Source organism: Phlebotomus papatasi, chromosome 2 (assembly GCF_024763615.1).
Source record: "Phlebotomus papatasi isolate M1 chromosome 2, Ppap_2.1, whole genome shotgun sequence".
Lineage (NCBI taxonomy): Eukaryota > Metazoa > Arthropoda > Insecta > Diptera > Psychodidae > Phlebotomus > Phlebotomus papatasi.
Genome location: NC_077223.1, coordinates 49,307,380 through 49,323,575, shown reverse-complemented (window position 1 = coordinate 49,323,575; position 16,196 = coordinate 49,307,380). Strand labels below are relative to the sequence as shown.

The 16,196-nt window shown below is 36.2% G+C and overlaps 1 protein-coding gene across 2 annotated transcripts; it reads right to left on the bottom strand.

The window, feature by feature from the left end:
- Positions 1-3,408: 3,408 nt before the first annotated feature.
- LOC129801456 (cohesin subunit SA-1) lies at positions 3,409-15,455 on the bottom strand. 2 transcript variants are annotated; one of them, XM_055846535.1, is made up of 6 exons: positions 15,371-15,455; positions 15,220-15,285; positions 14,474-15,155; positions 11,486-12,274; positions 6,214-7,479; positions 3,409-4,142 (listed from the first exon to the last, which is right to left on the bottom strand). In XM_055846535.1, the coding sequence occupies exons 2-6, from the start codon at positions 15,264-15,266 to the stop codon at positions 3,525-3,527; spliced, it is 3,402 nt and encodes a 1,133-aa protein (XP_055702510.1). In that variant the 5' UTR covers positions 15,267-15,285; positions 15,371-15,455; the 3' UTR covers positions 3,409-3,524. The 2 variants fall into 2 exon arrangements, with proteins under 2 accessions (XP_055702510.1, XP_055702508.1); XM_055846533.1 differs by having other exon boundaries at positions 15,220-15,455.
- Between the last annotated feature and the right edge of the window lie 741 nt (positions 15,456-16,196).

The following is a 16,196-nucleotide window of genomic DNA, read 5'->3' as shown; positions in this document are numbered from 1 at the left end:
TACTTAAAGCATAAATATTTTTCACATTAAAAAATTAAAGAGAAAATCGCATGAATTTTTCGCATTAATGATATAAATCAATTTATATCAAATTTTGCGTGCCAAGTCTACCTTTTTATCAACAAATAGATCAAATTTTGAATATAAAATGATTCAAACACACAAATTATACATTTGGACTCTCACCAGCGACAATTAATGTGAATCATATTAAAATTTTAATGTGCAAATGTGATAACACAGTATGAATAATACGCCTTTCAGAGACATTTCACTGTAGATTTCGAAGAATATTGAAAAAAGAAAAATAATTTGAATAATTTGAAAATTTCTGATATTTATCAATAATTCCCATTAAGGTAAAATATTTGAATACTTTTTAAATTGTTGCGTTTTAATTGCAGCGTTTGAAGTAAAATGAACCTCTGTTTTCAATTGACAAATTTGTACGTGCCAAGAGGTTTTTACTTAAAAATACTGGAAATATGAAACAATACAAAATTCATCTAACAATGCAAGAATTTAAAATTCCTCAATTTTGAGCTTAAATAACAAATATCAGGAGATTTATACACAACGCACAATTAATTTTGTTTGTAAACATGTTTTCAAAATTTCATATGAAAGAGAGCAAGATGACTAGATCTCCGTTTCATTCACTCTCATTGAAATGTCAAAAACATGTTTAGAAAACAAAAGTTATTGTGCGCTGATCACTATAAAAAAAGGCCTTGATTCCCAAAATTTTCTAATTTGTGATTAATTGTAAGTTAAGGGGGGAGCCTCAATTACAGGGAAAAGTATTCGCTATGCTTAAATTGATAGATATCTGAGAATATACTAAAAAACTGTTAAACGCCGAATTCAAGTATTTTCGAAGATACAGAGACGAAAGCAAAGGAGCGCTGAGCAGATTTGTAAGTGTTCTGGCAATCATCCAAAACTTTGAATCACGTTTACGTCATTTCTCATTTTCACAACTTTGTCGAATTGCCGGGATAGATAGCAAAAACTTACAGCCTGAATAAATGAATAAAAACCTTATTCTCTTTAAACCACCAAATTTGAAAAATAACCAAATTTGAAAAATATCAACAAACTTTTTTTCAAATTTAACTCCTGCCCGAATTAAAAAGTTTAATTTCTATCAGAAATATTTTTAATCTAGTATTTAAAATTAATTAACATGCTCCAATAATGCAAATTATGCGAGAAAAAATGTGTCCCATACTACCCCATATCGGAGAGGTTTGGGACAAAGCGTCAAGTTAAATGTTTTGTCTTCTCTAAGAAAACTCATTTGTTTTCCAAGTTCTATCGAGTACTTTTTATAAAGTCAATACCTATAATTATCCTATAGACCGCATAAAACTGTAATACACTATCCTGATTTTTTGGAATAGTGTCTCGAAGTCAAAACATGAAAATGTGTCCCAAACCAGGGTAGGTACACTTCAAGAATTTTTTTTTGAATAAGTTACGAATACGCCGTAAAATGTGCAAAATATTGTTGTCGCCAATTTCTTGGGATATTTTAAGAACCACGGTTCACAAGAAATTTAGTATAAATTGTAAAACTGTTACAAATTTTTGGCATATACGATCTATGATTCAGGGTTTCTGCCCTTTACCTGATGAGATCGGTCGTGGTATTCGGCGGCAGCCGCAATCAGGCATAAATTGAGGAGAAATATATTGAATTAATTTCAAATTTACTGCCTCAAAACATTTGCATACATTTAGGGGTATTTCAAAAATGATTTCATAAATGAACTCCTAATTACAGGCAACAATTCATAAGTGTAGTTGCATAATCCCATGCATCCCGTCATATGCATAATCCCGGGACCCCCTGTATATTTTCTGAAATTTTTATTTCAGACTTAAAAATTCAAAGTAACGAATATTTCATGTTAGCACATGAGTTATACTCTTATTTAAACGATGGATTTTAAAAAAAAAGATATTAAATTGGGCATTTTGGGAGATTTTTATACAAAAATTACCATTTTCGGCGTAATTTAAACCAAGTTTCGTCTTGCAAAAGGTGTGAACAAGGCAACAAAAAAAATCCATCATTCAGGTACGAGTTTAAAGCATCAGGTAGCAGGAAAAAACCGTTTTTTGACGTCAGATGAATTTACACTGCACCCTGCACCGCAAAGTAAATCTTTTTCAAAAGTGTTCTCCAAAAATCATGTCACAATGCCTTCATTTTTAAAATTTTTAAATGAAAATTTCAGAAAATATAGTTTAAATGTTGTACATTTATCTATGATTAAGAAGTTAAATTAAATATATATTATTTTAATTTGTTGAAAAAAAATGTTTTTTTTGTGTTTGCGTGACACATGTAACCCCTTAATACTGTTTGACTATGCATCCAATGGGTCAAGTGATAGAACACTCGCTCTATGATGCAAGTGTCCCGGGTTCGAATCCCCTTTAGGTCACCAGGAATTTTTCTGGTGTTAAAGGTGTTCGGATTGTATCCAGTGAGCTTCACTGCACTTGATTCCACGGGCATGTGACTGACAATCTCATCCCGTATAGGAAAAAATAATAATGCTTGTCTAGAAATCTTTTTCCGGGAAGGTCTTGTTCCTTCATGGAATGTTGTGCCATCATTATTATTATTATTATGCAGGTATACGAGCCTTCCGGACCCTTTGGTACTTAGCAAGTAAATTCTACCATTATTTACTTACAACTTGGCATACTGGATCCCTTTCAATAGCCTCGAGATATTTTCTTAATATTTGAAAATCTATTTAAGAAAACATTTTTTTATTACTTACCTTTCATGGCATTTAAAAATTCACTGATTAGGCGAAAATGGTCTGCCTCTGAATGTTTCATTTTTTCACCTATTTTTCAAAGCAAAAATTCTATTTTGTAAACTATTGTTAAAATACTATTAACTATTTTCTATTAACTTAGATTAACAAAATAGAATTTTGGCTTTGGGAAATTAAGAGAAAAATTTAAGCATTTAAAGGCTGCCACATTCAAAGGTAGGCAACTTTCCCCTATACGAATACGAAATCAATTCAACAATCTTTTTCTACTTTTTTTTATTTTAATGAAATTATCTTACTTTGCACAAATTTTCATAATAGGGGGAAGTGGAGAACCTTTGAAAGTGGGGTACCTTTGAAATTGGGATTTTTCACTTATTTTTTTTTAATAAAATTGAGCCTTGTCGTGATATATTTTAGCTTCTCAGTCTGTGCAGCTAAATTATATAACGATAAGGCTCAATTTTATTTAAAAATAGGTTAAAAATCTCAATTTTAAAGGTACCCCACTTTCAAAGGTGCCCCACTTCTCCCTAAATCATCATCGGCAAAAAATCAATCTTTTATTAAATAATTGTTTTTTTTTTTTCAAAAAATAATACAACTGAAAGAAATTCACGATTTCTTTTATTGAATACAACACTCAAATTCACTACAGTTATGGGATTTTGCATAAAATTTAGGTGGAATTTCATTATGTTTCTTTTAAAGATATTTAAAAAAAAATTAACGTCGCATTTCTTGATCTGAATCCATGGGTTCTTCATTCTCATCTTCAGCATCTTCTGTATGTTCCTGATCTTTGCGACGCCTTGTGTACGCCCTTTTAGGCGCACTAGCTGGCTGATCTGATTCACCATGGAGCAGAGAATTCCGATAATTTGTAAGTGGTTGCCAATCTTCACCCCGATTTAGTGGCATCTCAGATGCAATTCGTCTATCGAGGAAATTTAGAACAATCCGTTTATCCTGCTTCAGCAGTTTATTTGTGAATTCCATAATAATCTCGAGAAATAGCAGACACGGTGGAGGTGTATGTGGTTCCTCAGGAACATCTACTGGTTGTGTCACGGCAAAGAGTATTCCTGCCCGATGGAGAGCCGTAATGGCTTCACGATTTTTAACAGCATCCAAGCCAAAGGACAATGTAAATCTCTTGGCCAATTCCCGCAAATCGGCAAATTCCTGCACACTTTTTGAAATACGCAACATATTGTACTTGATTTGGATTTCCTTGAAGATGGTGATGAGACTCAGACACATTGTCATAGCACAATTTACTTTGTTTATCTCACGTGCCTTCCCAAGTGTCGATTTAATTATGTCACCATACTCATTGTAACACTAAAAAAAGAAAATTGTGAAGAAAGTGTGAATAATATTGCGTGCATAAATGCATAGAAAGGAATTCAACGAGGTGTATGCAACAACGCATAAATGGGTAAACAAAACTTTCTATAAAATTCATCTATTATATGTTAATTTTGCTCGGAAGTGTGATAAACAAATCAATCCTTTCATGAATAAATTCTGATATTATTTTCAAAACAAGGACACGAAGTCTCTAGGAATGCTCAATCTCGTGAGATTGACACTTTGTCCTGAGGACAGATTTTTGTTCGTATAATTTTAATTTTCGGGATTTTGGCTTTCGGGATTTTGGCCTTTTCGGGATTTTAGCTTCCGGGATTTTGGCTTTCGGGATTTTGGCTTTCGGGATTTTGGCCTTTTCGGGATTTTGGCCTTTTCGGGATTTTGGCTTTCGGGATTTTGGCCTTTACGGGATTTTGGCTTTTCGGGATTTTAGCGTTCGGGATTTTGGCTTTCGGGATTTTGGCGTTCGGAATTTTGGCTTTCGGGATTTTGGCTTTCGGGATTTTAGCGTTGGGGATTTTGGCTTTCGGGATTTTGGCCTTTTCGGGATTTTAGCTTCCGGGATTTTGGCTTTCGGGATTTTGGCCTTTACGGGATTTTGGCTTTCGGGATTTTGGCTTTCGGGATTTTGGCCTTTACGGGATTTTGGCTTTCGGGATTTTGGCTTTCGGGATTTTGGCTTTCGGGATTTTGGCGTTCGGAATTTTGGCCTTTTCGGGATTTTAGCTTCCGGGATTTTGGCTTTCGGGATTTTGGCCTTTACGGGATTTTGGCTTTCGGGATTTTGGCTTTCGGGATTTTGGCTTTCGGGATTTTGGCGTTCGGAATTTTGGCTTTCGGGATTTTGGCTTTCGGGATTTTGGCTTTCGGGATTTTGGCTTTCGGGATTTTGGCGTTCGGAATTTTGGCTTTCGGGATTTTGGCTTTCGGGATTTTGGCTTTCGGGATTTTGGCGTTCGGAATTTTGGCTTTCGGGATTTTGGCCTTTTCGGGATTTTAGCTTCCGGGATTTTGGCTTTCGGAATTTTGGCCTTTTCGGGATTTTGGCTTTCGGGATTTTGGCCTTTTCGGGACTTTGGCTTTCGGGGTTTTGGCGTTCGGGATTTTGGCTTTCGGGATTTTGGCTTTCGGGATTTTGGCCTTTTCGGGATTTTGGCGTTCGGGATTTTGGCTTTCAGGATTTTGGCGTTCGGGATTTTGGCGTTCGGGATTTTGGCGTTCGGGATTTTGGCCTTTTCGGGATTTTGGATTTCGGGATTTTGGGCTTTACGGGATTTTGGCTTTCGGGATTTTAGCATTCGGGATTTTGGCTTTCGGGATTTTGGCTTTCGGGATTTTGGCTTTCAGGATTTTGGCCTTTTCTGGATTTTGGCCTTTTCGGGATTTTGGCGTTCGGGATTTTGGCTTTCGGGATTTTGGCGTCCGGGATTTTGACTTTCGGGATATTGGCGTTCGGGATTTTGGCTTTCGGGATTTTGACTTTCGGGATTTTGGCTTTCGGGATTTTGACTTTCGGGATTTTGGCTTTCGGGATATTGGCGTTCGGGATTTTAGCTTTCGGGATTTTGGCGTTCGGGATTTTGGCTTTCGGGATTTTGGCTTTCGGGATTTTGGCGTTCGGGATTTTGGCCTTTTCGGGATTTTGGCTTTCGGGATTTTGGCTTTCGGGATTTGGCGTTCGGGATTTTGGCTTTCGGGATTATGGCTTTCAGGATTTTGACCTTTTCGGGATTTTGGCCTTTTCGGGATTTTGGCTTTCGGGATTTTGGCCTTTTCGGGATTTTGGCCTTTTCGGGATTTTAGCTTTCGAGATTTTGGCTTGGGGGATTTTGGATTTCGGGATTTTGGCGTTCGGGATTTTGGCTTTCGGGATTTTGGCGTTCGGGATTTTGGCGTTCGGGATTTTGGCGTTCGGGATTTTGGCTTTCGGTATTTAACTCTTCGAACTTATTTTTTAAATTATCCTTTTAAATTTCTGAATGTCTTTGACTCAAATTCCAAATCAAATAATTCAAAGTTAAAAATAATGTCAGGAACTTGCCTTTAGGTAGTGTTTGAAGATATCTGCTGCTGCTTTTGTGGGTATAATGTTGTAAATGATGAGTTTGCAGTAACTGGCGAGGAAGTTTCTCTTCTTGTGCAATTCCTCAATGCGCCTCTCATCTTGTCCATCATCATGTTGCAGTGCAAATACATGCTGTTGCACAAATTCATTAAGGTCTGCTTGCATATCAGTCGAAGCTTCATACTCTAATCTCTGGAGATGTTGTGAAGTATGATGGGAAAGTTGATCAGAAAAAATTATGAGAGAATCGCAGATAGACATGTAAGCAGCTGCCTGGATATCCTCACTCGATGCTCTGCGAATTAACTCACGACAAGCATTTAGATATTTGTGCAGATTTGTGCGCAACTCCTCCACAGGTTGTTGGATAGCAGAAGGATCAGAGTAGTTCTCTAAACTGTGAACAGCCCAAGTGATGGAAAAGAAACATGCCTCAATGCAATAGATTAAAGCTTCATTGGGCAGAACAGCTTCGCCCAGTTCGCTCGTCTGCAATTCATCGATATCCCGGAAAAGAGAGTCAAAGAGATTCCACTGATTGAGATTGTGACATGAGAAGAGAATTGAAACTTTCTTTAGGCTGCTAACAACATTGTAAATTTCATCTTCATTGGGTACTTCTTCACCGGCAATTAATGTACGCCAATCATCAATTGAATCCTTGTAGCGATTTACACATTGATCAATTATTGTGGATCTGGCTACATCGCATTTTGTATAAATAGCACTTCCTTCAATGCATAGAAATTCAAGTGTTTTAGCACATGTTTCTAAAACATCACGATCTGTATGCTTGGACATAATGTGGTCCATCTTGTCCAGCAACGCCTGTAGATTGCCCTCCTGGCGTGCTGTTGTGTAAATATCCAGATCAAAATACTGTGGAATAGCTAGAAGATTCGTCAATTTTTCCGCATCTGCAGAGTATCTGTACAAAAGTGACGGAAGTGTCTGAATAAAGTGTTCAGTCAACTTCTGCTTGTCGTCCTGCACAACTTTATGCTCTTTGGCAGACAAACTCAGTTTTCTATTGCTGCCACGACCAATTGGGGGCTCACCAGTGGCACATTGACGGACACTTGATACCATTATTTCAATTAAGGTCGATTCTTGTTTGTTGTCCAATGGTTCCTCTGTTACACCCGGATCTTCCATCAACAAATCCGTCATACATTCCCAATCCTTCACCATGGGATTGTTGTCAATGAAGGAATCCACTAAATAAGCACCATGTTCATGGAGCTACAAAGAAAATTAATGTTTCCCTTTACAAAATGTCTAACAGTCAACCCTAAAAGGATTCACTAAATTGTAGAAAAAGATGAGCCGACGGTGGATGATATTCTTGTTTTAGGACAGAATGACCTTCCGTTGAGGTTCGGTGTATTGAGTGCAATCCAAAAGTAAAACACACAATTTACCAGAGCTTTCGACACCTATCATGTCTTCTTCAGTCGTTCTTGGTTAGTCTTTTCTTTGGGTTTTAGTCAAGAATTTGTCTATTTTATGCCACATCAGTTATTTGAAATTAGTCAGTAGCGAATTATTTTCTTTCTTTGAAGAAAGAAAATAAGAAAAGAAATAAAATAATTCGCTCCTAAACTTGACGATTTCATTCATTTTTGGAAATGTTTTGGAGGTAGTCTAGTTCGGTGGCAGCCAAAATCCCGAATGTTCAAAATCGTGAAAGGGATGAAATTATATAGAGGAAAATGTTTAAAATAATTTCCCAAGACATGGAAGATTTCCCTTTGCCTCTAGCAAGCGCGGGTGCAATCGTGAGAGTAGCTATGACATTTTTAAGAATTCGGGATTTTGGCTTTCCGGATTTTGACCGGGACCCGTCCAGTTAAATATTTCATTCTTCGCCACCATTGACTGGAAAAACCGTCATCTTGAATTATTGAAGTTCAACCATCCTGGAGGGCCTATTTTTCAACAGATTTAGTCAAATTTTGGGTTTCCTGAAAGGTCTTTTTTTTAATTCTGAACCCGACTGCATCTCGGTCGCAATTGCTGATGGACCGGTAAAGTAACGGTAATGGCTCTATTAGGTAAAATTCTTAATAATCTCACCTACTATAATCCTAACAAAATTTCATGTCCTCCGATCGGCCCCAAAAATTTGCCAGAATGTGTTTGGACACTTCCTGATCTCGAATATATGGATGGCTAAAAACCATTCCCGTTCGTCCATCCGTTCGTCCGGCCGCTCTTTAGTGCTTAATATCTCCTAAACTAAGAGAGATATCGACTTGCGGTTTTCGGCAAAGGTTAGGGGAAGGTTTTGCACCTTCGTAATGTTGCAGCTTTGTAAAAGTTGGTTTTTTTCCAGGTTACTAAATGAATTTCATCCATGGACATATAATCTAAAAGCTAGTCCTACATCTCACATTTCCTGACAAACTTGGAAGCCTAGGCCTTTTTTCATGGGTCCAAAAGGAAAAAAATAAAAATTAACCAAAAATCGTAATTCTAATGGGTAATATTTTATGCATTTTTGCACACTACAAGTGTCATTTTGAAAAAGCAACTATTCCAAGTTATAGAGGGTTTGTTAGGGTTAATATTTACCGTGAAAATCTTTTGATTGAAGGGGGTCGTTTTTGTGGGTGGAGGAAAATTCATAAAAATTACCACCCTTGCAGCTCAGGAAAATTGAATTTTGCAGCTTTGTAAAAACATCTGTCAAAATTACTGACCACCGAATTTGAGAATTCCTCACTGTTTTGGGTCACACTGTGCACGCCGTTCAGGATATTTTTCTCATCAGAGATTCCACTGAATAAATTCACAAGAAAATTGGGATATTAAACAATTTTCACTAAAATCTCGAAGGAAAACACGCTCTTCCCCATCAAAATGAGACTTCATCAGATGTTTTTATTTCACTTCTGTCAAATTAAACATTAAGCCTGAATCTGATCATGGTTGGTGTGATTCTTTCATTGTCCATGCGGTGCGTTTTGAGAATTTTTCATCCAATTTACTTTGTTTTCAAGCGGAATTTTTCACATTTTACTTTAAATTAATCACTGGTAATTCTAAGAATCACTTATGTTCAAAAAATATTCTGTAAGACAGATTCGAGGCGTTAGAGAAAAAACAAGGATTACAATAGGTGTGATTACTACTTTCTGATTTGTGCAGTGATGAAACTAGACTGCTTATGGTAGATGTGATTCTTTAATTGCCACTTTGATGTATTTTGAGTATTTCTCATTCAATTTTCCTTGTTTTAAAGTGGAACTTCCCACATTTCACTATAAATTGGTGCTGGTCATTTTTGAAATCAGTTACGTCCGAAATATGTTCTGTAAGACCTATTTGAGATGTTAGAGAAAATCTGAGGATTACAATAGGTGTGATTATGAGAGAATCATACCTAACCAAACTCTTAACTGACTGTCAGAATGCAGGGAAAAATGGTTTTCCGATTGTCAAAAAACATGTGTTAGAAAACCAGCTTAAAATTGATTTTTAAGCTTTTTTTTAATAAACATTTTGACCTAAATTTTGGGTTTTGGATTTCGTCTCGATGAGCACTTTCAGATGGAAGTTCAAAAAGTCACCACAGGTGGCGCTGCGATAGCGGCAAAATTCAAACTCATTTTTCTCGCCATGGAGCACTTTGATAAAATTTCAGAGTTTGTAGTCTAAGCTATTAAGTTTCCAAAAAGTGGCGTGGGTTCGCTGTGGTTACAATAGTACCGAAGATATGAGGGGTCAAAGTTCACGAAATTCTAAATGCCATATCTCTGGTTTAATAGGCCGATTGTGACGAGTGAGGGCGCAAAATAAAGGTCTCGCAAAAAGTGCAACACTTTCTAGAACATTTTAACTTCGTAGGACCAACGCTAGGGAGGCCACAGTCGAAAAAACGATTTTCATAACTGATCTTGCTTAACCGATTTTGATGATTACTTCGGCATAATTGTAGAGGACATTTATATCTATATTTCGTCTTAACATCGTTTTCTGTTTAGACAATGCCATCTGTCCGATTTTGTCGTTTAACTGCGAAAAAATTGGCTTTTCCCATAACAACGCTTTGAAACCACTCAGATTCCAATTTGCCTGAATCGATGAGATCAAGTTCTACGGAAAAATTATAGAGAACATTCTGGTCTACATTTCACCTATATATCCCTTTTCTGTCATTCCATCCGAATCCTTGATATTTTGCTTTAAACAAACGGTTTAAATACAAAATTTGTATAATTTCACGAATTTGATTCAATATAACTCAATGGTGTCCCCCAACTTCAGCTCTAAATCGAATTTGCATGCATTCCGTGTTAGCTCACGTTAAGAATCTCTCCTACAATAAGCTGATCTAGGCTTATCACTAGCTTTTAAAAATACTGTTTTTCACGTTTTTTTCAGTCTTCTGATCCATATAAAATTCAAACGGTAAGAGATATCAACTTCCGGTCTTCGATGACCCCTCCTCAAATGACATTATCTCGAAACTAATCACTACGTTTTTTCCTCTGCCCCTCCATGCGTTCCCTATCCTCCTAAAATACGTCAAAAATTAGGTTATTTTTTTTAAACTTTTCTAAAAATTGGCTCTGGCGATTTAGTTCATTTTTGGAAATGTTTTCCCAGTAGTCCAACTGAACACCTTAGACACCTTTCACCAGAAAAATCGCCATCTTGAATTATTCAAGGCTAAAGGCCTAATTTTCACCAGATCTGGTTAATTAATTATTATTATTATTAAACTTTTAAGGCTTTGTTAATATCGCCTTTGGTTTTGAGTGCTTAATGAATTTTGTGCATTTTTTAAGATTTAGTGTGTATGTAGAATTTTGATTGATTGTTTATTATTATTATTGTATTTTATTTTTTTTTTTTTTAATTTAGTTTAATTAATTAAAATGTTAATGATTTTTTTGAAACCCTTTTCTTGAACAAAATTTTCAACTTCAAGATGGTTTTGTGGTGATTTATAGACAAATTTAATTCGACAATAATTTTATATGCACTAGAAAAATTGCGAAAAGGAATATGAGGCAAAGCTCCTTTTCGGGAGTTCGAGCAGCTCGTAAAACCTCGGACGATTTATCACCCCTCTCCCCTATTAAATTAAGAAGATACAAAAATCTAGATTTTTTTCTAGATTTTAATAAATACGACATAAAATTATTATTAATTATTATTATAAACTTATTCTAGTAATTTATCGTTGTAATCCTAATTCAGTGGTTTCGAAAACATTTTTTAAGTGTATTGCTTAACTTACCTCGGACTCAATGAAGAACTGCACCAAATCCCGAATGAGAGGTGTATTTGGCAGACGAATTTTTCCCCTTTTCGTTTTTACTACCGTGCTGAGTGCCTCATCATCGAGTCGGAAGAGTCTAACATTGAGAAATTCAGCTGCAGCTTGAGCAACACCACGATTGGACGAATACACCAATTCGTAGACAATTTCACAATCTTTGTCCGTAAGGATGTCTGGATGAATCTTGAGAATACTAATTACAAGCTTAACAGCATGAACAGCCACTTCAAATTCCTTGTCCAGTGTCATGGCCACAATTCGATCTTTAAATTTGGATGTGAAAAGCTCCAGTTTTCCTTTAAATTCTTCCGTTGCATAGAGTGGTAAAAGTGCTTGCAGACATCGCAATCTCACTTCTCCAACCTTATCATGTAATGTCCATCCAATATACTTGAGATAAGAGTCATCGAGAAAGTTCTGGGATAATTTTTGCATCCAAATCCCAATTTCGGTCATACAAATAGCCCGAATATCTGGCAGAGTGTCTCTGTATCTATGCACAAATACCGATTTGAACATGTACGTCAGCATATTCTTAATTTCATCCATATTCTCCTCTAATTCTGTTCTTTTTGCCATCAAAGACTCAAGACGATCAGAAGCTCGTTTGTCCCTTGTTTTTAGGCGTTCAGCCTCATACTGACGTGCAGCATTGTCAAAGTTTACTGATACCAGAAGGGCTACATCCACAAGGGCCGTCATGAGTTTCATAGCTGCCAGGGTAGCTGTATGTCTGAATGCCCTCACCTACCAATAGAACATCAAGTCTATTACTTAATGTTAATGTTAATGTTCGAATTAGAAAAATGTTCGTAAAGTTTTGTCAATTGTTCGCAAAATTTTGCCAGACTAAGAAAAAAGTACGAACAAAAGTTTGTAAAAGAACAAAAAAATGCTTATCAAGTGATCAAGCCTGTGAAAATCACAAACTTTAACGAAAATACCGTTGATTCATTCCTAAACGGTTTGTCAAGGTCAAAAATTAAAAAGTGTCTAGCGAGCATGTTTCTCAACCGAATGGGTCATCTTTAGGATCGTTGGAAAGGTCTTGGAATTTATAATAAGACTGAACTGGTTCCAATTGGTTCTGAACCGGTAATGAACCGATAACTACTTAAGCCGTTTTGTGGTATCTTTCGATTGATTAATGAATCGGTTGAGAATGGATAAACGGTAAATGATGCGAAAGCACTTTTGAGGACTAAGCTGAAGTTAGCCGAAATCCACCCGAAAAAGGGTTTGTGCCTTGGCTCCCCCGAAATGCCATAACCCAGACCTGTGCTTATTAAAAGTCGTGTAGTATCGGAAATTTTGTGTTGATAGTTCTAATGGAAATTGCAGATTGACGTTCTGGTAATACTAATCCCGCTTTTTCACGGTGACATGATGAATATTTTTGCGCCAAAAAAGACATATTAGAAAGAAAAACTCTCATAAAAATAAATTGTCTTCTTGATATCTTTGTCGGAAGACGGATAGCTGTTCACTAAACACCCTTTTACTTGAATCTTCCGGAAATATGAAGAAATTAAATGTAAATATAATTTCAAATGGAAAGTTCTTAAATCGCGCGCAATTCAACTGGTGATAGAGATAGAGACACATATGACTCACTTGACAAACGTCTGGCAGCGCTGCGGTTGCAAAAAATCTCTGAAATGCGACCAAATATTTTTTTTCTATTTTATCCTTATTAGCAGGTCGTGTCCCTTCTTGTAATACGTACTTTTGCATTCCTTATTAACCAAAATAGTGTTGTACAAAAGGGTTTTTCTAAAACCTATCCTGAATTTTGGGACAGCTCAAAAGAATATGAGTCTTCCAGCTGAAAATGTCATCCCAAATGTTATTGTTGTAATATCGACAATTATTCACAATTAACTCAAATAACTGTAGGGTAAGTGTGCCAAATTCCGGCCAGCTTGCAATTGCGGCCACATATTTTGTTCCTAAAATTTCCATGAATTTTTAATTTTTACTTTCTCTAAAGATTATGCAATACAAAAGAATAACAAAAAATGTAGCTTCGACAAACCAGATGATATGAAAAAGACATTAGAAGAATTCCCGAAGTGCAAGGAACTATGAGAATGAAGGTGGCCGAAATAGGCCACCAATGCAATGTCTACATTTTAATTCATTTTAAAATTGATTAAGAATGATTTTACAGTAAATAAAGACGATAAACAGTCTACAAGGTTCCAAGCAACACACCTTAAAAAGAAGGAATAAAAAAATCAATTTGTATTAAAAATCTTACATTTCAAACTTGAGACTTTGCCGCTTGCATGCAACTATGCCGAAATTTGGCACACTTACCCTATTCAAATAAATTATTAAAAGGATTTTCTTGTGAAAATGACTTAACTCTAAGGAATTAAACAATTTTCACATTAAAATTCAAATTGATTTTTTTCATTCCTTCTTCTTAAGGCGTGTTGCTTGGAACCTTGTAGACAGTTTGTCGTCTTTGTTTACTCTAAAGTCATACTTAATACATTTTAAAAAGAATAAAAATGTAGACATAGCTTTGGTGCCCTATTTCGGCAACCTTCATTCTCATACTTCCTTGCCTTTCGTAAATTTTTCCAATATCTTTTTCGCGTCATCTCGCTTGTCGAAGCTACATTTTTTGATATTCTTTTGCATTGTATAATCTCTGGAGTATGTAAAAACTAAAAATTCAAGGAACAAAAAAGGTGGCCGGAATTTGGCACACTTACCCTATTTTTTTTAATAATTTTTCCACATTATAGGAACGCATTTAAAGAAAACAAAGATGATAATCTATTTTTCAAGGTTCCAAACAACCCTCCTAAGAAAAAATTTCATATGTTACTAAAAAAATATAGCGGTTTCATACATGGGACTTTGGTGTTTTTTTACGAAATTTGGCACACTTAGAGATCTCGGAGAAAATTTGATTTATTATAAAAGAGACTATACCTGGGAGTCACTGAGTCCCGTGAGGAGCGAGATGACATTGTCCATGAGAAATTGATCGTAAATGATAGAATACTGGCACTGTTTCACAAGGGTCTGGACAAAATCACAGAAATTCTGCTTGAACTTCTTCCACTGCTGTCCTGGCATTATCAGCGGATACTCTCCACTCTCTTCGTCGAATTCTTCAGTCATTTTCCGGATGGTGGCTGTATGCTCCATAGCGGGCAATTGATGATCAATCTTGCCCTTGCATCCACTGGCGTTAATGAAGAACTGCATGAGGGCAATAAGGGCTGTTTCTTTCTCTACCTTGTAGCTCGAAATCCAATCGTCCACAATTGTTGCTATTGCCGCCTTACTGTGCCTCACAATGTAGTACAAACTCGATTCATCTGTGGTCACATCTCGTGTTTCCTTTTCCGTGGCCAGAGCACGTTCAACTCTCTCCCTTGGTTCCCGCTCAATACGCTCTCGAGGTTCAGTTGCAAGCTTTTTGGGCTGTTTTGTGTACTGTTTTCTTTTCTTTACGACTGGTGCAATCAAATCGTCAATGTCTTCGTCGATTATGGGAGGCTTGTCCCGGACACCACCTCGAGCTCGAAGACGAGTCATCCTGCCACTCTTATTCGGTGAAGATTCACTGTCTCCATGATCCGATTCACTTTCATTCATTTGCTCATTGCTACAAGGTAAAATTGAATTATTTTGAAGCTCATTGAGAATAAAAACATTTTTTTTTGACATACAAAGTGGCTTCCATCATCCGGATGCGTTTTCCGCCGCGTCGATGCATGTTTTTGTTTTCAATTTCACTATTTAATGAACAGTTTTGTAGGAATCTTTACATTTACATTACAATATGTGGTTTAAAGTTTAAGAATATTCAATAAAACTTACATTGACTTGAATATTCTGGGATATATTGAGGATTTATTGAGAGATAAATTTGTTTGCAACACTTCAGAAAAAAAAACAATTTACTGTCATGATAGTGGTGAAAAGGTTAGGCTTGTTTCTAAAGATCCAACAAGTGATTTTTATGCGTGCCATGTCCAACATGTAATGAAGATTTTCTTTTTAATAAACTTAATGGGAAAAACTACTACATAATAATTTATAATTTGTTCCGTGCGTTGACTTTATTTCACCATGAAAATCCAGATGATTTCAATTTTTAAAAAAGGTACACTGAGAAAAAAAATGTTGAAACAACTTTTTTCGTAGGATTGAAATTACCCCTCGCGAGATAATCCGAAAAAATCATCCCGGTTACTCTTTTTAGTCATAGTTGCACGAAATAATCGTTCCCACTACCCTTATTTTTGCCATTGGTAAGTCCGGTATTTGCCACACTGCGTGCTAGTAGCGTGCGTTACATTTTTTCTTCAGGAAGGTGAAAATTTTGAAAGTGAAAGTCCTGATACTGTGAAAATTTTGAAAGACTGGGGGATCTCCAACAATGGAATTTGTCGTTTATTAATGCGTGTGGAATACGCGAATGGAAGCACCTGGTAGCTCAGGATGACGCAACAGTAACTTTTTGCGATGACAGCTATGTATTTGGGTGATTCAGTGATTTCTTAAGTGAAATTGAGACAACGGAGACTGAATAATGGGGTAAGTTTTAGTGTCAATGATATCTAATAAATTGCACCTCAATTAAACCTTGAAAATATAGTATGAGACGCATTTACATACTTTTCAAATAGAAAAAGGGAAAATA

What these genes read in the sequence shown, in the direction of transcription:
- LOC129801456 (XM_055846533.1), bottom strand. Translation starts at nt 15,266, where the DNA reads ATGCATCGACGCGGCGGAAAACGCATCCGGATGATGGAAGCCACTTT. An exon ending in CGGGACTCAGTGACTCCCAG is followed by an intron (nt 12,275 to 14,473) that starts GTATAGTCTCTT and finishes TTCTATTGGTAG; the next exon opens with GTGAGGGCATTCAGACATAC. An exon ending in TCTTCAAACACTACCTAAAG is followed by an intron (nt 4,143 to 6,213) that starts GCAAGTTCCTGA and finishes TTCTTTTTTTAG; the next exon opens with TGTTACAATGAGTATGGTGA.